This window comes from Pseudochaenichthys georgianus, chromosome 19 (genome assembly GCF_902827115.2).
Source record: "Pseudochaenichthys georgianus chromosome 19, fPseGeo1.2, whole genome shotgun sequence".
NCBI classification, from domain to species: Eukaryota; Metazoa; Chordata; class Actinopteri; order Perciformes; family Channichthyidae; genus Pseudochaenichthys; species Pseudochaenichthys georgianus.
The window spans coordinates 2606105-2631458 of NC_047521.1; the positions used below are offsets into that span (position 1 = coordinate 2606105).

General features: G+C 42.9%; 1 protein-coding gene across 1 annotated transcript; it reads right to left on the bottom strand.

Moving 5' to 3' along the window:
• Window positions 1–2343: 2343 nt before the first annotated feature.
• rfng (RFNG O-fucosylpeptide 3-beta-N-acetylglucosaminyltransferase) lies at window positions 2344–25133 on the bottom strand. The gene is made up of 9 exons (XM_034107718.2): window positions 24802–25133; window positions 22974–23510; window positions 12503–12551; window positions 12253–12355; window positions 11828–11981; window positions 11610–11695; window positions 6207–6372; window positions 5911–5996; window positions 2344–4035 (listed from the first exon to the last, which is right to left on the bottom strand). Exons 2-9 carry the CDS (start codon window positions 23442–23444, stop codon window positions 3960–3962), a joined length of 1191 nt encoding a protein of 396 aa, XP_033963609.1. The 5' UTR covers window positions 23445–23510; window positions 24802–25133; the 3' UTR covers window positions 2344–3959.
• Window positions 25134–25354: the final 221 nt, after the last annotated feature.

Consider the following 25354-nt stretch of genomic DNA (forward strand, 5'->3'; position numbering starts at 1 on the left):
GCATTCGGGCTGTGAGTAAACAACTTGTGTCTTACTTTTTGGCTGTCTGGAGGTATGGACAGCTATCAAAGCTACTAAACATCACATTAACAACGATGTACAAATGAAAGTCGGAGACAAATACATATTTGAAATGATTTATTCACGTTTGCAATGTTTTGAACAGACATCCCCAGTCACCTCATTGTCATGTTGTAGTCCTCGCTGTACGCGTCCGGATATCGGCATCGCAACCACAACCTCACACACTGGTACTGAATGTGCATCAAAGTGTTCCTATGGAGCCAAATATACCAAAAGATAAATGTAAACAACAGAAGAAGCGATCTAAATGTGTATTTCCTGGTTATTCGACAATGGCTCCTCAAAGTACATGCCCCATTCCTACCGTTAACGTAACGTAACGAGTTCCCCGGTGTAACCAGTTAAACGGTAACACCGTCACTTGTGTCACGAACCGCATTTGCGTACCGACGTACTTGTGAAGCTTTTCCAGAAGGCGACAGAGTCGGTCTCCGTGTGCACAGACAGGGCTGCTGTTAACGTCTGTACAACGGAATTGTGCCAAAACTACGCCAACCGGCTGCGGAGGGAGACTCCCCCCTTCACTGGAGAACTGCGCTAAAACAGCTGATCACAACGTTCACACACTGTGGTCACGAAGTACTCCACTAGCCCCCCCCGTCGACTTTCCTGAAGTACTCCCCCGTTGATAGAAATCAACACGTAATGAATTAAGACCCCACGGTTTGATGATTGATAGGTGCTCTCTTTCATTTTGACACAGAAAAATGTTACAATAAACATGTTAAATGGATATATCCGCCTTCTTTCATTTATCTTTCCATTCCCACAACAATATACATAAAGATATGACATATTTTGGACATAGTTCGAATGGTGATTAATCATGATTAATTCATTTTTAAGCTGTGATTAATCTGATTAAAAATTGTAATCGTTTGACATCCCTAATTTATTTATTTTTGGATTAGATCATAGATACGTCAATGAGTTAAGAGATGGAATGATATGATTCACACTCATGTACAGTAGGTGGCAGTATGCACCTAAAAGTTGTTTGCAATCCGCCAAAAAACCGAGAGAAGAAGAAGTCAACTGGTTTGCCAACGGACAATTTACACCGAAGAAGAAGAAGCGAACATTTCTGGCGGGTGAAATTTAGAGTATCAGATTACGATGTCTGACTCTGAGAATTTAGTAGTTTGCCTTATAGTCCTTCTCCTCCATTTTCTTCCTCTTCTCGAGTAGTCAGTGTGGTGCTGTGGCTTTGGTCTGGGTCTCTGGATCTATGAGCTAACCACGCCCCGTTAATTTGCATATAAGGAATGGAAATGTCTCATCATGAAATATACAAGTCACCTGAAATAAATAAATGCGTCATTATGAAATACAAGTAATCTGAAATAAATAAATATGTCATTATGAAATACGAGTCTCTTGAAATAAATGTGTCATTATGAAATATAAGTCTCTTGAAATAAATAAATGTGTCATTATGAAATAAAAGTCTCTTGAAATAAATAAATGTGTCATTATGAAATAAAAGTCCCATGAAATAAATAAACGTGTATTTAAATGTACATGTATACATATTTATTGCCTCATTTATTTATTTCATAGGCATATTTATATATATTTATTTAATTTGGGCTTAAATGGCATTCCATACAGTGAGGTTCATGTGTTTTCTTCACTCCGCTGGGAAACTGCTCTCATGTCAAGAAGCATCAGATCAGTGCATGCGCTGCATCGTCCAATCAGTGAGTGATACCCAGTAAGGGGGCGGGCGCCGTTCAAAATGGCAGCACACTGCTCCTAACACTAGGATGGGTCAAATGCAGAGAAACAATTTCCCCACGAGGGATTAATAAAAGTCCATCTTAATCTTAATCTTAATTTCATCGAAGGATGGTCTGGTGGTTCCTCGATTATAGCTCCTCCATTATCGCTCCTCGTTCCTCTGGCAGAAATAAGGCCATTGGGACGCTACTCAAGATGGCGTAGACAAATCCACTTCCGGTGAGACCGAGACCGAGGAGCGAGGAAATGAAAAATAAGAGAAGTGAGAAGGGCCCTCTGTCCCGCCCACAGGAGATGCGAGCGGAGGAGCCGAGGAGAGAGGAGGGGAAGCAGCAGGCGGTTAGAGAAATGAGAACTCCTCTCCTCTGTGTGGTCATTTTAAAGAGACGTCCATTGATGATGACAGGAGGCACAGCAGCCCTCTGTCTGATGGACAGATGTGTTCATGACCACTTATATATTTACTTTGATTCATTCACAGTGCGGTATAATGAGACAATAACAGGCTGCAGATGCGGACACACACAAATATATTTATATAAATATATACAATTTCAGAATCAAACAAGTATGAGAGCACTCTCATAATACACACACAATCAGAGACTGGATATATTCGAGGAGGGGAAATGAGTGAAATGAGAAAGGGCCCTGGTCCCTCCTCTGGCAGCGAGCACACAGAAGTGCATCACCAGTAAACACACACACCCTTAGTCTCGTCATCCACTCAGTTTGTGAGTACATCAGCGGTAAAGGGTTTATAAAACACTCTCCACCGACCTGCAGTGGAACACATGCTCCGGATTTTGGATTCTAGTCGTGTGTGCAAAAAAGGTAGTCGAGTGTTTTAGAAAAATACTTTTAAAAAGCAGAAATATTGTCTCCGGAGTGGGTGGAGCCAAAGAGTAATTGCAGTTTGCCAAACATGCAGGTCAAACTAGTAGAACAGGGCTTTGGGATGTGTTGAGGACTGGAAAATCAAAGTTTGGATTCTGGACAATCAGTTTGTCAAAATACAAGTCAGCTAAGAGGACAAACCTGAAGTCCGAAATGAGTAACAGTGGTAAAAGTAAGAGAGGTGATGTCTGCAAGGACTTATTGTGGAGTAAAGAATGGCTGCGGCTAATAAGACACGTAACGACTTTTTCACGGGATTCAAAAGAAACATGTGTTGTAATGTCAAATGACTACGCATCTACTCTGAGGCTGCATTCAGGGACAACTTGGTTTGAGATGAAAGGCTAACATTCTCAAGTTTATCAGTTATTTTTCAAATATTCAGACTAAGAGTAACAATTGATCTTTGTTTTCACGTCATAATGGATTGTTAACTACATGAAATGATTAGCTATTTTCTTTTATGTATGTATGATTGTATGTGTGTGGACCCCAGTGACTCAGAAACGTTGACTTGCTGACACTGCAGAACAAAAGGTCAGGGGTCAATTAAATCATTAGCAGCAAATGTAACCGCTGTAGTAGAAATATCTTTGGCTCCACTAACTCAAACTAATCATCTCTGCCTTAAAGAAGCGCATGCAGAGCTAAAACTACAACCTATGCAAAGACAGAATACATAATGATCCTTCATATTTACACTGTAACTACAGACAGTAACAAACAGGAAGTGACAAGGTCAAAGTAGTGCAAAACCATAATGATGGAGCTATTTGGTTGGAAATATGAAGGCATCTAACTGAAAAACGTGTGCCAGGCCATGTGGAATATGAAGCTTCTTCAGAGGGCTTCTGTCCTTTCTGTCGTATCTAACATCAGCTCAGTTCATGTTTGAGACCAAACCATTATGATCATCTCAATACATCAGCCTCCTTTAAAAGGTACCTCATCAATATTTAACTCTAAAGAAACTAGATTGATTTACATTGACTTTAGGTTAATGTGTCAACAGTATGTGTTAACTCACACTAAAGTCAGTGGTTTGTGGGTGAAGGCCTTTGGTTTCATTGAACACTCCGTGCCCTCCGATAAAGAGCAGGGGCTCTATAATACTGTACAATCCTTCATATGCTGTTACATGAGTTTCAGAACTGTCACATGGATCCAAACATGGCAGGGGAAGGCAGTGGGATACATGTGTAGCAGGAGTCCGTGCTGCAGGATGGAAGCAGAGGCTTTCAGGTTCTGGGGTGATGTTGGAGTTTTGGACACCAGTGAGTATCTGGATACAGAAGGCAGTGCACCGTCTTGAACCTGCAGGAAGAGAAGCAGGGAAAGATTCACTTCTCTCACAAGAGCAAACTTCCAATTAGCACAAAGGCCTTAGGCGGTGTTTACACGAGAACGAAACGGGTTGTAATGTATCTGCTACTTTTATCTCACACTCAACTACTGCCCATGCTACAGATGTTAGTGCAGCATCTACAGCACCTCGACCACAACCATCAGCGAGAACTACATGAACTACATGTTTCTAAATCCACCGCGGGCATAAACAGAAGGGCAACCATAGCAACCATGCTCGGGGGTCTTCTTCGCTGCTTTTGGTGTATTTTGTGGCGAAAGTACAGCGCCACTTACAGGCCCGGCATATGTGCTACAGCGTTTCCACGTTAAATGAGCCGAATGCAGAACGGAAGACTTTTTTTAAAAACGAATTTGGTGCGTAAACGTTCCCGTGTAAATGGGGTCTTAGTAATATCAGTTTGGGTAAAGGTATTTCTGTGAAGGAAATGAGTATCATTAAGCAATTCAGCAGAAATACAAAATATCAAACTGCATTGTTCTTTTATTCAAATCAGATTTATTTTGTCACCCTAAATAATATCTCTTACTGGTACACACTTAAAACACAAAATATCACAACAAATTATCAAAATAAAAAATATGACCCTTTATTATTTTGATTATTTTTGGTCTCTTGTTCGTTTGGTTTGGTCTAGTTCCAGTAAAGATACACCATTATATGGAAGCCCGTTTCCCCAACAGAAAATAAAAAAGGCATCCAGTAACTCATTAAATGAGTTTCCATCCCAATAATAAAATAGTAAGTCATACTAATGAGATAAGTCATCATTTTGAATTATGAAATTATTTACAGGATAAACATTTAAATTGTATGTGGCAGAAATGGGCTTTCATACATTCAAGCTCCATCTTACACAGAGCGCTGACCTCCGCCTCGTCACACACTCGGACAGGAACTGAAGGCTGGCTGCCACCAGTGACCTCTCTATGCACTGTGGCTGAAATAGAGCAAATCCCCACAGCCAATCCCCACAGCCAATCCCCACAGCCAATCCCCACAGCCAATCCCCACAGCCAATCTGGTGAAAAGACTTGCCAGGAGAGCAGAGTCTGTCTGTCTGTCTGTTAGAGCAGCTCCTCATAACCACTGTCTCACATGTGACGGGAACATCCAGTCTACATGCTGCAGTTAGGGCTACACTAACCCAAACGAGACAGACTGGTTACCGGTTAGTCATAAACAGCTCTTACAAATATAACAACTGAAGACTGCCTCAGGACAATGCCAGGTCTAACAGTCTAATGAATTAGAACTCATTTTAGTGTATAATAGTATAGCATTGATTATTATTAGTATTTGACCACTACCACTCACTCATCTCAAAATGTCATGTTTTGTTCTACGAGTCATAAAATACATCAGCAAAAACCCCACTGTCGATTTGTCCGAAGCTTTTACATTTGATACAAAAAAGTGTTTGCTAACAAGTGTCTGAAAGGAGAGCACTAAACATCATCACGCCGAACATTAGCCGCCTTTAGCTTAGCGGTGTTGATATGCATATTGCTTTTTTCTTCTGGTGATTGCTTTCAGGCTTCAACAATTATTAAAGTGGTGTAAATATGTGGAGATTATCCTGCTGAACAAACCGTGTAAGTATCTTAAACGTGTGTTGGCCTCGAAGCTTATTTTCTGAAATATTCCAAAATCCAGTGAAAAATCCCATTGCTTTTTGTCGAGGGAGCCGTTGCTCACCTTCTTGGCCTTTACAAATAGCTAATGTCTGAACCAGCCTATAGAGGTTTAGTTTAAAAGGTGCAGTGTGTGGAGGAGCAAAGGGCCGTATCATTAATATCAGTCCTTGTTGTTCAAATGCTTACCTTGTGGGGTCTTCCGACAGTGAAAAGCCCCCAACAATGCTGACCACATTCCTTCTGTTCTCAAAGCCTCCGAAGCTAAGAGTCACCTGTTTCAAAACAGAATAAATATACTGTCAACCTAAGTGAAGTGAGCAAACGATAAAAGCTCAGGAAAAACAAGTATTCAATCTTTATATGTCATTCAATAACAATATGTTACAATAAAGCATTTTTATTTGATGAAAAGGATGAGCGATATTCAGGACAAAATGCTAGATCTGGCAGAGAAACTTTGATCGAGCGCAGTGTCCACTGACCTGCTCCAGCACGGTGTCGGGGGGCAGCTTCTGCAGGCTCTCCAGGTGTGAGTGGAAGAGGTGTGTGTGTGTCAGCATCACCTCCAGCAGCGCCTCGATGATGTAGCCGATGGTGCAGTCGTCTGGCAGCCGGATCTTCTCTGCTGTGCTGATGAAGTTCCCCAAACTGAACCCAGGGGACAGAGATCAGTCTGAAACCGTTCACATCACAAGCAGATCATATAGAGCACACCTTTCGGCCTTTCATATCCCTGAAATGTTTATTTGGGCCAGTGCCGATATGTTCAGAGGTGCTCAGATTATTCACTTAAAGAGCCTGTGACACGGGTTCCCCCATCATCCAAACCCATCAGTTTGAGTACATATTGTCCCCTTGAAACCGTTACTGAACTGATTTTGGATATTTGTACTTTGATAACCATTAATCCTTCAATGTTGACCATTTTCTGGATCTTCTCGCGGATTCTTCAAGTCCCGCCAAATGATGGATGACGTCATTGCGGGCACAGCGCTCCTGCTGCACCGTCCAGGATCCCAGCATCTGCATGTAAACCTTTATATATATACAGTCAGATGTAAACGCACGATGGTGCACACAGCAGCAAGCGATGACAGTTTAATGTTGAACGTGTCTGAGAGCTCATATGAGGCTGAGGGATCGGTTTATGTTGTATCTGTTAGAAGTTTAGGAATGAGGTGCGTCAATATGGGCGATCACATGGTCATGTAGCCAGTGGTGGACTGGGACTAAAAATCATCCCGGGACTCTCGACCGGCCCACTTCGGTACCGCTAGTAAGCTGTCAACGGGGGGAGTGGGGGATGTCAGGGTGCTGTAGATAGTAAATGTAAATATGTAAATATTGGTGTCACTGCATCCTGGTAAAATACAAATATAATGTATAATGTCTGTGTCTTTGACATTAGCGCTGCTCGCCACCTGTGCCCTGTACTACGAAGCCAGTTCAACAGACCCTGGATATGTTTGAGTAACAAACAAATTAACAACAAACTAACAAACGAGATCTCGCTAAGCGGTCCTACGACGCTGGTTATCAACTCGGTAAATCAAGCCAGGGTTTCTCTCTCCAGCTGAGAGCGCGTTCACGTCTAAGACACGAGTGGATCTGACTTTAATTACATTTGTCTCGAGTGTTTCGTCAACATAATGTGTTAAATAATGCTTCTGCATCCAGTCTGTGACACTGTGAGTGTTGCACGGCCAGATGAGGCTGGAGAAGCTGACTCAGATAAGGAAATATATTATATATTATGATATTATATGATCGATGATCTGATTGATGATGTAATATGAATGATAAGTGCGACACGTCGGCGTCTTCTCTGCATACGGCAGTTTAAACTGTATTTCCTTGATCCTGTAATATGACTTGAGAGATTTAAACTCCGCACACTGTGTTGATCTCTTTTCTATAGACGCCGGAGGCGGGCAGCGTCAGGTAAAAGAAGTTATTTAGCCTTCTCAAACCTGAGCCTCAGCGCCGCCTATGGGGGATGTGCTAGTTACTTATCCGACCGGCCCACTTCGGTACCGGCCCATCGGGATTCGTCCTGATGGCCAGTCCGCCACTGCACCCAGCCCACGTAAACTGTCAACGGGGGGAGCCTCGCTGCGGGGAAACGGTGGACCTAGTGTCCCGATCGGAGTGGGAATAATAATAATAATAATAATAATAATAATAATAATAATAATCCGTGCATTTTATCCATTAATTTCCCAACATTGTGGTAAAAAAACCACACGTTTAATCCATGTTGGTGTACTACAACTACAAAAAGCATCGGTTTGTTTTCTCATCAGGAAATGCAGACCGGCTCAAACAAACGATTTTTAATCATCATCCTCACGATCATTTAATGTATCATGTTCGCCGCATTGACATGAAAGCACTAATAAATGTAGTTTCATCCACTTGAGTTTACAACCACAAAAATAATCGAGTTGTTTTTATATCACATCCTACGGGAGGAAATTCAGCAGCTCTCACTCCCGATTTTTAATCCTAATGTAATCATCATCTTCACCACGATCATTTATGTTTATGTCGCCGAATTGACATGAAAGCACTGACGAATATGAATATACTGTAGTCAACTTCATTAAAACGTTATTAACGTGCCTAATCTCAGTAATTCACCATTTCTACGCATGACGACACACTTTGTCCGTGTTTGGCTCTCGAAGCGTTCCCGCATTGACGTCACTTCCGGCTTCCCCCAAAACTTCAAAATGAGTCGAAGGAATTTCCCGCGATGTTCGAAATTATTGATATTTAACGGAACGGTATCGCTTTTTCTTTTTTAAACTGACGGTTCGAGATTACTAGTAGCCCAATATGTCATTGCACAGCAGTTGTTGGGATGCTGTCACAGGCTCTTTAAGGAAAAGTAGCAATTAGCTACTAGTAGCAACTCCGTTACAAGTACAAGTCCTGCATTTAAACTGTTACTTAAAGAGCCTGTGACACGGTTTTCCCCCATCATCCAAACCCATCAATTTGAGTACATATTGTCCCATTGAAAACCGTTACTGAACTGATTTTGGATATTTGTACTTTGATAACCATTAATCTGCCTTCAATGTTGACAATTGTCTGGATCTTCTCGCGGATTCTTCAAGTCCCGCCAAATGATGGGTGACGTCATTGCGGGCACAGCGCTCCAGCTGCACCGTCCAGGATCCCAGCATCTGCATGTAAACCTTTATATATATACAGTCAGATGTAAACGCACGACGGCGCACACAGCAGCAAGCTCAGACAGCGATGACAGGTTAATGTTGAACGTGTCTGAGAGCTCATGAGGCTGAAGGATCGGTTTATGTTGTATCTGTTAGAAGTTTAGGAATGAGGTGCGTCAATATGGGCGATCATACGGTCATGTAGCCAGTGGTGGAATGGGACTACAAATCATCCCGGGACTCTCGACCGGCCCACTTCGGTACCGCTAGTAAATTGTCAACGGGGGGAGTGGGGGATGTCAGGGTGCTGTAGATAGTACATTTAAATATGTAAATATTTGTGTCACTGCATCCTGGTAAAATACAAATATAATGTATAATGTCTGTGTCTTTGACATTAGCGCTGCTCGCCACCTGTGCTCTGTACTACGAAGCCAGTTCAACAGACCCTGGATATGTTTGAGTAACAAACTAACTAACAACAACAAACTAACAAACGAGATCTCGCTAAGCGGTCCTACGACGCTGGTTATCAACTCGGTAAATCAAGCCAGGGTTTCTCTCTCCAGCTGAGAGCGCGTTCACGTCTAAGACACGAGTGGATCTGACTTTAATTACATTTGTCTCGAGTGTTTCGTCAACATAATGTGTTAAATAATGCTTCTGCATACAGTATGTGACACTGTGAGTGTTGCACGGCCAGATGAGGCTGGAGAAGCTGACTCAGATCAGGAAATATATTATATATTATGATATTATATGATCGATGATCTGATTGATGATGTAATATGAATGATAAGTGCGACACGTCGGCGTCTTCTCTGCATACGGCAGTTTAAACTGTATTTCCTTTATCCTGTAATATGACTTGAGAGATTTAAACTCCGCACACTGAGTGGATCTCTTTTCTATAGACGCCGGAGGCGGGTAGCGTCAGGTAAAAGAAGTTATTTAGCCTTCTCAAACCTGAGCCTCACGCGCCGCCTATGGGGGATGTGCTAGTGACTTATCCGACCGGCCCACTTCGGTACCGGCCCATCGGGATTCGTCCCGATGGCCAGTCCGCCACTGCACCCAGCCCACGTAAACTGTCAACGGGGGGAGCCTCGCTGCGGGGAAACGGTGGACCTAGTGTCCCGATCGGACTGGGAATAATAATAATAATCCGTGCATTTTATCCATTAATTTCCCAACATTGTGGTAAAAAAAACACACGTTTAATCCATGTTGTTGGTGTACTACAACTACAAAAAGCATCGGTTTGTTTTCTCATCAGGAAATGCAGACCGGCTCAAACAAACGATCATTTAATGTATCATATGTTCGCCGAATTGACATGAAAGCACTAATAAATGTAGTTTCATCCACTTGAGTTTACAACCACAAAAATATTTGTTTTTACATCACATCTGACGGGAGGAAATTCAGCAGCTCTCACTCCCGATTTTTAATTCTAATGTAATCATCATCTTCACCACGATCATTTATGTTTATGTCGCCGAATTGACATGAAAGCACTGACAAATATGAATATACTGTAGTCAACTTCATTAAAACGTTATTAACGTGCCTAATCTCAGTAATTCACCATTTCTACGCATGACGACACACTTTGTCCGTGTTTGGCTCTCGAAGCGTTCCCGCATTGACGTCACTTCCGGCTTCCCCCAAAACTTCAAAATGAGTCGAAGGAATTTCCCCACGATGTTCGAAATTATTGATATTTAACGGAACGGTATCGCTTTTTCTTTTTTAAACTGACGGTTCGAGATGACTAGTAGCCCAATATTTCATTGCACAACAGTTGTTGGGATGCTGTCACAGGCTCTTTAAGTATAAGTAAAAAGTATTAGCAGTGTCGAAAATAAAAGTACTCCTTATGCAAAATGACAATTTTAAGCACAACATTTAAAATAAATATTGGTGCATTCATCACTTTAATGTTGCACTTGGTATAAGTAGGGTTTATTTGAAATACTTGACGTACTACTGGGTAGCCGAACTATAATAATATATAATAATGTGTTGATTTAAATATAAAGTAACTGCAAATACATCTGCAAAGTAACTAGTAACTAAATATGTAAAATTAATGTAGTTCAGTAAAAAGTACAACATTTGCTTACAAAATGTGTACAATTAGAAAGCTTACACACCTTCCGGCGCAGACTGAAAACTCATCTCTTTCGACTCCACTTCGAGCGATAGAATGACTAACAAAGAACTGCTAACAGAGCACTTATATACTAATAAAGGACTGGCTTAGCCAGTTGAGCAGCACTTGAAACGATTGGCTCTTTGAAACCTGATGTTCTTATATGATTCTGTTTTCCTCAAGGTTGTGTCTTCCTGGTCGAATGTACTTATTGTAAGTCGCTTTGGATAAAAGCGTCAGCTAAATGCAATGTAATGTAATTATAAAGTAGCAGAATGTGAAAATACTCAAGTAAAGTACCTCCTTTCTTTTCTTAAGTACAGTACTTGTGTAAATGTACTTAGTTACATTACACCACTAGATATGTTACATAAAGCCTTTATTGCCTAAAGAAACAACATAACTGTCGCTGTTATTGTTTGTGTCTCCATCAACACCTTCCAGCTTACTGGATGGAGCTCAGGCGAGTCCAGGCACATTCCTTCTTCAGCTACCTGAGAGCTAACACACAGGGCTGTCCCTAAACACTCGGTGACTCCGTGACCTACCTGGCCCATGGGCTCATTTTCAGTGCCAGGCCTCTGCTGATACAGAACCCTGCTCCACCTGTTGCAAACCAGAACTTAACCGACACCTGCAATGAGACGGAGACAGTCAGCTGTTAGAGGTGGAACCGTTTGAAAGGCAGCATCACACAGTTTGCTCCACATGTTGAAGACTTGATCCGTCTCTTGTGGGACTCCTGATGAAGTGTGAGCGGACTGACCGATCCGTCACTCTTGACTCTCTCTGCTGCCTCGATGGGATGGTCCAGACTGGGCCGGCCCAGGTACACATCCTGGCTGTGGTGGTAGGTGGAGAGCAGCTGCAGCAGGCTGGGCAGGATCACGTAGTTATCATCGTCCACGTGGCAGAACCACCTGCAACACACAGTCAACATTGCTCGGTGAATACTGCATGTCTTGTGAAACCCTAGAGATATCACGTTAGATTGGTTCAAAGGAAGTGTTGGGCTGATCGTCCCTATAGGACGATAGCAACAGTTTCTTTTGCAAATCTCAACGCTGGAAATGGCATTGTAGAAAATTGAGAAATGCAAGATAGTGATGCTATCTATCGTACAACAGCAGTTTTTAAGATATTAGAAACACAAAAACCCTTGTCTGTTCAAATCAGATCACTTTCACTCACTTTTTCTGAGACTCTATGAATTTATCGTACTCCACAGACATCTTGCAGCACAGAGCCTGGCGGGTGTGAGCGGCTGAGCAGTTGGTGTTGATGATGTTCACTCCTGGAGGGCACAGCAGTTCAGTTACATGCTGCTGTATATTCCATGTTTGCATTATTTCAGTACAAGTTGTTGTACACATTAGACAGACAAAGGCGTTACATTTTGCTCTCATTATTATTATTATACGAGAACTGTCCGGCCTCCCACCTGTTCTCATGCGGAGCTCCTTGTCTTCACCATCAGTGAAGATGTAGGTCTGAAACACACAAAGACACACTGTTAAACTGATCTATTGTCTTGTACTGGGACACTATGAAGTGCTCCATAGTTTGCTTGTAGACACAATAGTGCAAGACACATTCAGAATAAAAGAGAAGTAGAGAAAGAGCACATGTAATATCACTGGTGTCTTTCTGACGATGGGATGTTCGTGAGCTTTAAATGGGAATGTGGAACCAACGTGGATGTCTGTCTGTGAGTTGTTGTTCTCAAATGGTAAATTAATTTGTTGATTATTCAAACGCAACATGAAAGCAGCATAAGGCTGCGGCCCCACGAGGACGAAAACGGCTAAACGCATAGGATTAACGCAAACGCAATCACAAACAAGCTTCCGTCCACATGCAATAATTATCCGGATAGTGTCTGCCCACACGAGACCGCTCCGTTTAGCTCCAACCGCTGGAGAAGCTGCAGTACATATGCAGGAGCCTGTAGGTGGCGCTGTAACTTCCTCCACAAAAGCAGCGAAGAAGCATGGTTGTCATGGTTGCCCTTCTGTTTATTCTCCGCGGTGGGGGCTGAGGGAACCGGGCAGAGTTTTTCGCCAGTCAGCGTGTATTAAAGTTGAAATCTTCCGGACAAAATGATAAAAGTGCCGGTCAAAGGTCTTCTTTGTTATTTATTGAGCTTTAAAACAAATGAATAACGACTCTATATATTATAATAATAAAATACACGGAGCCTCTCTTTTTCCTCCCTCTCTTCGGACAGCGTCAGTGTCCGTCTCATGCAGCAGCTCATCCAGTAATCAGTGACCCGGCCGACAGTAAAAATAAACATATTTATAACTAGTTTAGGGAGTTTGAGAGGTAATTAAAATAGCTAAGGGTGATGATCTGACTTGAAGTGTGTGTTTTGCTGCAGCGGGAGGAGCTGCAGGTGAGCTGCGTGTCTCCGTCCTGTCAGATTAGACTTCACTCGCGAGAGAAAGATAAATAATCTGAATTCAGGGTGCAGTTTACTTTGACACGGGGGTGAGCAGCAGAGGTGGGGAGAGGCGGGGCTATTGCCTCATCATTATTGCTGTAGATGTTGCACAAACAACTGTAGCATGGTCAATAGCGTCCGGAGCACGATAGCAACTCTGCGATCCGCCATTGTTGTTGTTGTTGGTGGCGAAACACTTCAGCAATGGCGCGGGGTAAGCGGAGGTGAGCAGAAGAGGTGGGGAGAGGCGGGGCTATTGCGCAATCACTATCAGTGATCTGAAAATGTCCGTATAGGGCGCACACACGGAGCCGTTTGACCCCCCAGAGAGTGGCGTATGCATTTCTATCCACCTTGGGACCCGTTGTCGTTTCCTCAGTCGTTTAGTGCCATATTCGGTCGTCCTCGTGTGGCCGAACGGTCTATATGACACTAGACAGTAACGCAAACGACCGAATTCGTCCTCGTGGGGCCGCAGCCTAAATCATACATGTTCATGTAAATAAAACATAGCATGTGATTCCGGCCCATGATTGTTATCGGTTTCAAAATGTAATGTTCTTCCGAGGTCCATTCTACACCCTTCCACAGAGGTTTATGAAACTTGGGGCTGTAGTTTTTCCGTAATCCTGCTGATAAACAAACAAACAAACAAACAAACAAACAAACAGACAATCCCAGCTGAACACATGTGGAAGTCTGTTTGTATCTTTCTCTTTTTCTTAAGGTTCTGTTGTGCAAATAAAACCCAAGTTCAACTAGAGAAGCAAACGACAGAAAGGTCAACTGTAAAGTGTGGACCATTCCATCAACGAGCTTCACTTCGTGTCTCCAATACCACTCCATACGAGTGAGATGTAGCACACAGACCTCTGTGGCTCTGCTCAGCAGTGACTTCCAGCATCTCAGATCATTGATTATAGAATACTATTATTAACATGCAAAGCAATAACATATTGGGACCTAAGTCAATGTCTAACTCGCTGCTCATCTGGGACAGGTTTCACGGTCAGAACCAGAAATGTAGAGGCAGATTTGAGTTTTGTATACTTTGCACATTAGGAAGAAGCTTCCAGAACACCCGAGGTCTGCCCCGACCTTTCTGCTGCATTATAATAGAATGCTTTCCCAATGTTGACTCCCTTCATTGTGTTGTATGAATTGTGTTGCTTCATTTGTTTACGTGGCGTCTTACTCCCCATGTAAAGCCTTTGTGTTGAAACGTGCTATTTCAGACCCAAAGGCTGGCTTTGACCCCCCTCTCCTTCTAAGGACACACTCAAGAGGCTTGTTGAACTTGACCTTCTAATAAATAACCATCATCCATGTTTTTATGTGATGACATGTTCTGGAAGAGCCACACTGACAGATTTACATTGCAGCTGTAACCACACGGGGGGCAGACTTTACTGACCTGAGGGCAGTCAAATAAAAGGGCTCCAGGCCCCGCAGTACGTTAGTTACAGCTGACGGCTAACGGCCTGTCCACACTACAGCTTCAAAAACGGTTTCCAACGCGTCTGCCCATTCACTTTGAATGGGGTGACGTCACTTTTCGCCGAACTGCATTGTGGGAAGCAGAGCGGAGCTTTCCTGGCGTTTCAGGCTGCAAAAGTTGAGCAATGTTCAACTTTTGAAGCTTCTGAAGCTTTCGGTGGAAACGTCAGCCAATCAAATCATATGCCAGTACAAGCTCTAGCCAATCAAACCGCTGCTTGTGTGTCAGGGGCGGGAGATTCATGTGATTGGTTGTTGGTCGAGCTTCAGACACGCCCAGCTCCAAGCTTTGTTTGAAGCTGTAGTGTGGACGGGCCGTGACAGAGAGCAAACTCACAGTGGAGCTGTTCATACTGCAGCACACACTCTTCTCTCTGACGTGAAGTGAGGCAGGGTGCTGCTGGACCTCCTTCCCTCCACACTGAGGCTCTTTGTGCAGGGACTTACCAGCTGGTTTGAATAGCTCTCAGTACAGAGCTGCTCACTGTGCTTTCTGTCATATGCATGAACCATAGAACCGAACCGTCCTTCGGGCAGCAGAGCGGAAACAGTGAAAATCCAAACACCCTGACAACCTCCTAACCGATCAGGCTCTCCTCTTTCTCTGCTTCCATCTCTCAGGCAAAAAGCACTTTCTTTCAAGATAAGATCCATTCTTCCTATTCCAAAAAACTATTCTCCATCTTCTCCACCCTCCCCGAACCCCCCAAAGCCCCTCCTGACCCAGAAAGCCACGCAGGTTCTGGTCCAGGCTCTCGTCATCTCACGCCTAAACTACTGCAACTCCCTCCTGGCTGGTCTGCCTGCATGTGCCATCCGACCTCTGCAGCTCATCCAGAATGCAGCGGCTCGCCTGGTCTTCAACCTTCCTAAATGTTCCCACACCACGCCGCTCCTCCGCTCCCTCCACTGGCTTCCGGTAACTGCTAGAATCCACTTCAAGACAATGGTACTTGCGTACCATGCTGCGAATGGATCTGGCCCTTCCTACATCCAGGACATGGTTAAACCGTACACCCCAGCACGTGCACTCCGCTCTGCATCAACCAAACGGCTCGCTGCACCCTCGCTGCGAAGGGGACCCAAGTTCCCATCAGCAAAAACACGTGAGTTTGCTATCCTGGCTCCAAAATGGTGGAATGAGCTCCCCATTGACATCAGGACAGCAGAAAGCTTACACACCTTCCGGCGCAGACTGAAGACTCATCTCTTTCGACTCCACTTCGAGCAATAGAACTATTAACAAAGCACTTATATACTAATAAAGGACTGGCTTATCTAAAGCCAGTTGAGTAGCACTTGAAATGTTTTGGCTCGATGAAACCTTATATGATTCTGTTTTCTTCAAGTTTGTATCTTGTTGGTCGAACGCACTTATTGTAAGTCGCTCTGGATAAAAGCCTCAGCTAAATGCAATGTATGGAGTACTTAGGACTACTTTAAACCAAAGCCAAAAAGTATTTATTCACATTCGACTTAGCGTTTGTTCAGAGACTTGAAGCATTAAAACTAGCCTGTCAATCGTCAGGTTTCCACACAAATATATCGCACATTTGAATCAAAATTCAAGAAAATCTGCTAAAGAGAAGGAATGCTTATCAAGTTCCCAAACGTTATGTGGTTATTATGAGTTAGTTATGGACATATAAAGCAGAGAGTGAACTCTTCAGTCAGAGAACCAGCAATCCGTTGCAAAAGAAGAGGGCACAACAAGATGACATCATTTAAACAGCGCCAGTCTACCCTCCAACAACTCAAACTCTAGAACTGAGGAAACTGGAATTAAACATGACATGTGTGTTGGTTTCATGTATTACAGAGAGGAGTTCCATCAGAACTGTGTGGAGTGATGAGGAGAGCATTATTTGTCAAGTCACATGCTTCATTTAGTCTGTTTTAATTTCACTGTTGCATTTTTCTTGAATACGATAATACTGTCAGATCAAGTCTGAGGTTGTTCTTGCATCACTGCAGCTCCATTAGCACATCGACAAGGAATTGCAGAACATTCTGTTGGCACAGCTACTTATAAACAACTTGGTTAAATAGATAGTGATTCTGACCGAAGGCAGATGAGGGTGGAGTAAAGAGTTATGGTTCCACTAGATGTCAAACTAAGGACATCACCGATGCATCTCTGAATGTGACAAGGCAACACCCTGAACACCAGCAGAGCGCAGACACCGGGTGTTCACAGGCCTCCGTCAGACCCATCAGCCCTGGCAGCCTGTAAACTGCAGAGCTGCTGCTGGAGACCTGCTGCTCCGTCACCACCATCCACTCTGTGCTGCAGGAATGTGCTTATTTATTCAAAGATGTGCTCAGAATTGTATGCAAGTACTTTAAGTTAAGTAATACGCCAGTGTGAAAATACAAAAGCAACATCTGGCCTCAATGTTTTCAGGTTGTTTTTATAAAGCTCTCTGAACAGATACATTGATAATAGGGATGCTCCGATCGCCAATTTCGGGGCCGATCGCCGGAATCAGTATCGGCCGATACCGATCGCCGATCCGATCGAGTGGGCGGGGCCTAAATGGAAGATTTAAACATCACTTTAAATCTTCCATTTAAAGTGATGTTTAAAACTCAGTTAATGGGGCTCATTCACTGGAGCTTCCACAAACAACAATCAACTTAATTATTACATTCAAATGATGTACATTATTCAAGTTTACATTCACTTTGGATAATAACACGAGAGAAATGAGCGGAAGCGCTCTCTTTTCCTCTCTCCCTCTCTCCATGCCTGTCAGTATCTCATGCAGCTCACTCATCCAGTAATGAGTGACCCGACAATGAAGAATACATATATTTATAATAACTAGAGATGTCCCGATACGTGATTTTGAAAAGATCGGAATCGGGAGGCAAAAAATCGGGGATCGGGATTTTTTTTTTTTTATATAATTTTTTTTTATTATTATTTAATGTTACAAAACAAAAATGACCATGTCCACGTCTTAAAGTCATCCTGAGGACTTAGTTTTGGTTTAAAATTACACAACATCATGTATGTGTTGCTTTCTTTGGGCTTGTTTTCATAGACCTGGTTGCTTATTCCTCTCAAATCTGGCAACAGAGTGGGCGCAGTGTCTAATAGTAGCAGTAAGCTAACGAGAGGCTACGTTCAGCTGGTGACTCGGGAGTCGGGACAGAGAAAATGTCAGGAGTTTGGAAGTATTATAAAATTGAAAGCGAAGGCAGTGTAACAGCCAGATGCAATGTTTGCAAGGCGGAGGTTCCACGTGGTGGAAAGAACAGAGCTACGTTCAACACGACCAATCTAATACGCCACCTGAGAAACAAACACCAACAACAACACGGCGAGTACACAGCGGCCACTCAGGTAACGGCACTGAAACAACCAACACTTTTAAAAGGAAAGAAAAACTGCCCCAGAACAGTGAAAAGGCCAAAGAAATTACAGCCAAGATAGCTGAATTCATCGCGTTGGATGACCAGCCGTTATCGGTTACCTTTTTTTTGTCTTAATGCATTGCATAAAGATCGGATCGGGAAAAATCGGTATCGGCAGATTGTCAAAATCAAATGATCGGAATCGGATCGAGCAAAAAAAGGTGATCGGGACATCCCTAATAATAACTAGTTTAGCTTGTTCCAGAGGTAGATAAAATAGCTAAGTGTGTTAGGTCTAACTCTTACGGTACGTCCACACAGCAGCTTTTCAAAAATCTTGAAAATCTTGGAGCTGGGCGTGTCTGAAAGCTTGGGGATTTTTTGCGAGCAACGCGACCAACAACCAATCACATGAATCTCCCGCCCCCGACATACAAAGCAAAAAAACCCGGGGATTTTATGCGAGCAATATATATATATATATATATATATATATATAAACTCCCCAAACAAGCGAAAACATACCAGTTTCACCCACTGTCTCTGCCACCTCCCTCCATGCCTGGTTCCTCTGGTTTGTATCCCGTTAATAGTTCTGTTCGTAAAGAACCGGGTGATTTGCTACCGTAATTTCTCGTTTGGAATATGAGGAAATGAACTGCGGTCTGGTTCTCCCTGTGTGTGTGTTTCGCTGCGCTTACCGGTCCGGCCGGCGGAGCTGCAGGATTTCTGCTTCACACACGTTGCATACCGCTATTTTACTGTCTTTTTCGGATACCTTAAAATAATGCCAGACCGGTGAAGCCATTTTGGCGAGCTTGTTTTGACGCACACAGAGAAAAGTGTCATGTATTTTACGTCATGCTATCGGCTCTCGCGATCGGCATGTTGAGAGAGCACCGATCGATCAGTAGAGAGTGAGTATCGACCGATCTCGATCGGTGACCGATTGAACGGAGCATCCCTAATTGATAATGAATCATTATCATTAGTTGTAGCTCTACAAACGTCACCACTTCCCATAAGATACTAATAGTTCTCATGCAAGCATTGTTTTACAGATTGTGAGCTGCATGAAGATGTGTCCGAATGTTATGACCTGTTGTCAGTATGCAGGCGGACATCTTTAATCAGAATCAGAATACCTTTGTTAGTCCCACAGAGGGGACATTCGCATCGTTACAGCAGGAAAGAGCCACAGACAGCTTAATGTTACCTATGTTAAGAAAAAAGTACTAAGTTATGATATAATACAAATATAATATAAAACAAATAAAAGTAAAAGAAAAATACTTTCCAAAATACAGATCCTGTAATAGTTCTTAGGATGTAGCAGCCAGGTATATACACTGAACAAAAATATAAATGCAACACTTTTGTTTTTGCTCCCATTTTTCATGAGATGAACTCAAAGATCTAAAACATTTTCTATATACACAAAATAACCATTTCTCTCAAATATTGTTCACAAATCTGAAAAAATCTGTGATAGTGAGCACTTCTCCTTTGCCGAGATAATCCATCCCACCTCACAGGTGTGGCATATCAAGATGCTGATTAGACAGCATGATTATTGCACAGGTGTGCCTTAGGCTGGCCACAATAAAAGGCCACTCTGAAACGTGCAGTTTTGCTTTATTGGGGGGGTCTGGGGGGGGTCTGAAAACCAGTCAGTATCTGGTGTGACCACCATTTGCCTCACGCAGTGCAACACATCTCCTTCACATAGAGTTGATCAGGTTGTTGATTGTGGCCTGTGGAATGATGGTCCACTCCTCTTCAATGGCTGTGCGAAGTTGCTGGATATTGGCAGGGACTGGAACACGCTGTCGTATACGCCGATCCAGAGCATCCCAAACATGCTCAATGGGTGACATGTCCGGTGAGTATGCTGGCCATGCAAGAACTGGGATGTTTTCAGCCTCCAGGAATTGTGTACAGATCCTTGCAACATGGGGCCGTGCATTATCATGCTGCAACATGAGGTGATGGTCGTGGATGAATAGCACAACAATGGGCCTCAGGATCTCGTCACGGTATCTCTGTGCATTCACAATGCCATCAATAAAATGCACCCGTGTTCGTCGTCCATAACATACGCCTGCCCATACCATAACCCCACCACCACCATGGGCCACTCGATTCACAACATTGACATCAGAAAACCGCTCACCCACACAATGTCACACACGCTGTCTGCCATCGGCCCTGAACAGTGAAAACCGGGATTCATCCGTGAAGAGAACACCTCTCCAACGTGCCAGACGCCATCGAATGTGAGTATTTGCCCACTCAAGTCGGTTACGACGACGAACCAAGTCGTGGTCGTGGTTACACGTGGTCTGCGGTTGTGAGGCCGGTTGGATGTACTGCCAAATTCTCTGAAACGCCTTTGGAGGCGGCTTATGGTAGAGAAATGAACATTCAATTCACGGGCAACAGCTCTGGTGGACATTCCTGCTGTCAGCATGCCAATTGCACGCTCCCTAAAAACTTGCGACATCTGTGGCATTGTGCGGTGTGATAAAACTGAAAATTTTAGAGTGGCCTTTTATTGTGGCCAGCCTAAGGCACACCTGTGCAATAATCATGCTGTCTAATCAGTATCTTGATATGCCACACCTGTGAGGTGGGATGGATTATCTCGGCAAAGGAGAAGTGCTCACTATCACAGATTTTTTCAGATTTGTGAACAATATGAGAGAAATGGTTATTTTGTGTATATAGAAAATGTTTTAGATCTTTGAGTTCATATCAAAAACAAAAGTGTTGCATTTATATTTTTGTTCAGTGTAATACAGTTATTAATGGCATATGTATATAATGTATCAGTGTTTCCCACAGATTTGAAATATACTTGGGGGGGTGGTGGTAGCGGGTTGAGGTGACGTGCAACAACATGAACCTTTCTGTTGGTCGCTTGTTGGCAGACCCTTCACGCGATGGCAGAGCGAACAAGGTACTGAGGGCCCATAGTGATAGCCCTATAGTTTAAATCTACTACCCACAAATAAACATATGGACATGGGTTACTATTTAAGAAAAATGGTAAATGTATTTAGGAATGTGATTCTAAGTGGGATGGACCTCAAATCCCCGGGTCCGGGGGCATGCTCCCCCGGTAAGATGTTGTTTTAAATGCATCAATCTGGTGCACTTTGAGGGGACAATAAATAGACTAGATCTATGGGAACACCTATATGAAACAGAACATTTCAATAATCATAAAATCATGGCCATAACCAATAACATCCCATTTCCAATATGAAAAAACACTGAAACTTGTTTATATATTTAGTTTTGGTTTCCTTTATAGTTGTGAGTGTGTCTGTGCTCCTGAATCAGCCTCTCCTGTCTCCCTCCTCTCCCCCCTCCTCCTCTTTGAGGCAGCAGCAAAGACTAGTTTTAGCTCTCAACAAGTTTTAAAAGTGTATCTTGCCTTTTTTCACCTAGTTAACTTTTTATTTATTTATTCATGCATATTTTACTAATCACTGCCCTCTCAAATGGAAATATGTGTTTACATAAATGGTGACCGGTTTGGTCACCATTTTGGTTACCGAACTTAGACTAAGTTAACTATCTAAACACTCGGAGAGTTCTTTACCTCACCTGAGCTGAGCTTATCCCGAGCTTGAATGACACACAGAGACCAATCAAGGTCTTTGATTTAGGATCTTTATGACAGTGGCCATGTCGGCAGGCCACATCATGTAGACAGCCAGTCACCCTGTATGAGGCAGACCACATCATGTAGACAGCCAGTCACTCTGTGTGAGGCAGACCACATCATGTACAGCCAGTCACCCTGTGTGAGGCAGACCACATCATGTAGACAGCCAGTCACCCTGTGTGAGGCAGACCACATCATGTAGACATCGGGAAACCGCTCGGTCCTCCCGATGGCCAGTCCGGATGGTTCAGCTCTTGTGTAACAGGCATTATGGAGAGTGGTTATATTGCTTATCTACCACAGCAGTTAGCAAATGGATTTGGGGTTTTGGACTCTGAGCTGCATATAAATGTGATTTATTTTGGGAAATTATGCCAAGTTGTATACTTGCAAAGCCCAGTATTCAGGGGGATATACTTCCATGTCAATCTGTTACATCATTTACGCCCAAAGAAACGTTTTCTTATTGACTTACATTGGGAAAGAGATGTCACTATGAAAATGGAAGCACGCAAGACTTTGGTACTAATTTCTGAACCACTCTATGGACGTGAAAGACAATTCTGTGTTGATAAGTCGCAGACCAACGTTCATATGAATAAACGAGGCCCCGTCTGCAACGCTGTGTTCAGTTCACTTTATGCATCCATGACTCAGGGCTGCAACTACAGATAGAGGTGTGAGATTACATCATCACAATGTGTCTCTTTTGGTTTGTGCCAGTCATGCAATTTGCTTCATTTGAAGAAGTTGACATGCTGATGAAAACAAATTATTAGTGTTTTGTGAAAGTCTGTTTCCACTGCAATAGTCTAACAGCGCTGCACTCCATTGTTGGAATTCAGTAGGCCTGGGAAATAATTCAATATGATCCTCATCTTTCAATGGAATCATATTGTGATGAACTGATATATGGAAGAATAAAGAAGCCCTCCTCACCTGTTCTTTAGCTCGGGAAACCCAGGTCTGGATCAGCAGCTCCAGTCTGGACTTGTGGTACTTCCTGGTAGTCTTTACTGCAATAAAAATGTCCTTTAACTCCAACAGGTCCCGTGGCCTGGACCCTGAAACTCTACCACCCTTTCCCCCAGGCAGCGCTCCTTTTTTGGAGTCCGTCCCTCTTTTGGGACTGTGGATCTCATGTGTGATCCCTTTAGTCTGGATGGGTCTGCCCCACCCTGCCGAGTCAGTCTCCTCTGAGTGTTCAGACCCTCCTGGAGCCCGGAGGTCCTCCGGAGCGGGGCGGACTTGGGGCCGGGGCTGAGGCAGGTCCAGCTGGCGGGCCTGGGGCTGGAGGGCCGGGATGAGCAGGAGCAGGAGGCCGCAGAACGCCAGGGAGAACAGGAAGCAGAACTTGCTGACACCCACTGAGGCTATATGCATCCTGACTGGCCAATGGAGCGTCTTCATCAGCCTCCAGGGCTGCAGCCACTGCCGACACCACCCTGACCCATCCTCACACCGTCAGGAGGAAGCCTGCACAGGGACAAGGGGAAGATACAAGTATTAAAGAGGAATATTCACACTCTTAAGATTCAATGAGACAAGACTTCAGCAGACACAAGCTGCATTCAGCAGTGGACCGGGTACTCAGAACTTTTGCTGAAGTAAAAGTAGTAATACCACGGTGTAGAGATACAAAAGCAACATGTGGCTACAGTATTTTCATTTTGTTCCACACAGGAAAAATGTAATAATTTGAAAATGGGTATAAAACTCTGCTTTACAGAGCTACTTTAAACAGCTAGGGTTCAATCAATCAATTTAAATACTAATCCAAAGACAGAACATTTGTATGAAAAAATAATATACAGATTATTCAAAAATCAATAATATGTGTTAGTTAAAGTTCCACAAACCCCATTTTTATGATCATAAAAATAAGGCTTGCAGAAGCATTGTTTATGCAGAAATATATATATTTTTGAATTGTAATGTTTTGGTGAAAATGCATGTGTTAAGGGTTTTATTGAGCATATGACTGGATACATGAGATTTACTCGTGAAAATCCTGTTTACTTTAGAAATTCATAAAGAAATCTCAGTTTTGGAGATAATTGCCTAAATGATGAGGACAAGGTTTTCAAAATGAACATGCATACTGTGGACAAGCTTTAACATTAGTCAATTCTAACCAGGACACGTATGGATAGAAACAGCAGTTAAAGATTTAAAATAATCACAGTCAAAGTTAGCCTAAAGGGCAAATGTACCATTGACACCTCTTCATAAAGACTACATGCTGAAAGAATTATTTCCACCACACCTAACAGGTTTTAAAGGTAGCCTCCTGCTTCCACTGAGCAGCAGCAGCAGCAGCACTTTACTCTGGTTAATGCCAACACTGGAGCTAGCTCTAGTAACCTGCGAGTCAAACAGGTTTAAACTATGGCAAAGTGGTTTAAAGAGTCAAAAAGACACAAGGTTGAATTCGGCATAAGTATATTTCCCCAACTATTGCTCATCTTACATGTAGCCTACGTTTACATGTGGTAATGCTTTACGTTACACTTGCATTGAAGTGTGTTAATACAAAACCATTTTATAAATACATTTGTTTTTGAAATATATATGCCGATTGATGATTAACATATATAAATGTCGAAGATTAGTATAGTTCTATTTATATACGGTCAAACCTCCCACTGTTCCCAAAAGTAAGCATGTAACCACCGCTCCTTAATGGAAGGGTTTTAAAGTGGAGTTCGGCGTGGAAGAAAAAAACAGCTTTAAAAGAAAAACATTCGCACCTCACAGCAGCACTTACCATGAAATATCAGAAGACACATTTGACGTATTTTTTCCAGAATGGCGAGGACGAAAGCATTTGCTTTACTGAAACACAACCAGCTAACTGGAAAAACGGTTGTGAAGATGTTGAATGATAACCTAAATGCAACCGGATCCACTGCTGGGCTCGCTGCTCCTTTTTGTTCCGAAGTGACTTTAAATAAAACTACACCAGTTTAGTAGGTCCTCTTCTACCTTTTTTGGTGTCAAGAAGTTATAAAGAAGACTTAGACCAGCACAAAGTTACTTTCTCTGCCAGCCGTCTACTTCTAGTAAACCAAACATTCCTCAAACCACTAAACTCTTGCCGGAAAGCTAAACCAACGATAATAACTATGCGTTTCCGGTTTTTCAAAAATAAAATAAGGCTAAAAAGCGGCGAGAGGGAAGAGGGGTGTTTTGATCAAATATCTGAGTCCGATTAAAACATTTCCATCGTTATTATCGTTTTAAAGGTGTAACTGCATAACTAAAACAATAAGACCGATTGAAATATCTTGTAATTTCAGTCGAAAGCAGTAGTATGCTTT

Excerpts from the sequence above, each read along its gene's own strand:
- rfng (XM_034107718.2), bottom strand. The coding sequence starts at position 23,444 with ATGAAGACGCTCCATTGGCCAGTCAGGATGCATATAGCCTCAGTGGGT. Across the intron at positions 12,356-12,502 it reads GGAGCTCCGCATGAGAACAG|GAGTGAACATCATCAACACC; the intron begins GTGGGAGGCCGG and ends TGTGCCCTCCAG. Across the intron at positions 11,696-11,827 it reads GAGTCAAGAGTGACGGATCG|GTGTCGGTTAAGTTCTGGTT; the intron begins GTCAGTCCGCTC and ends GTCTCATTGCAG.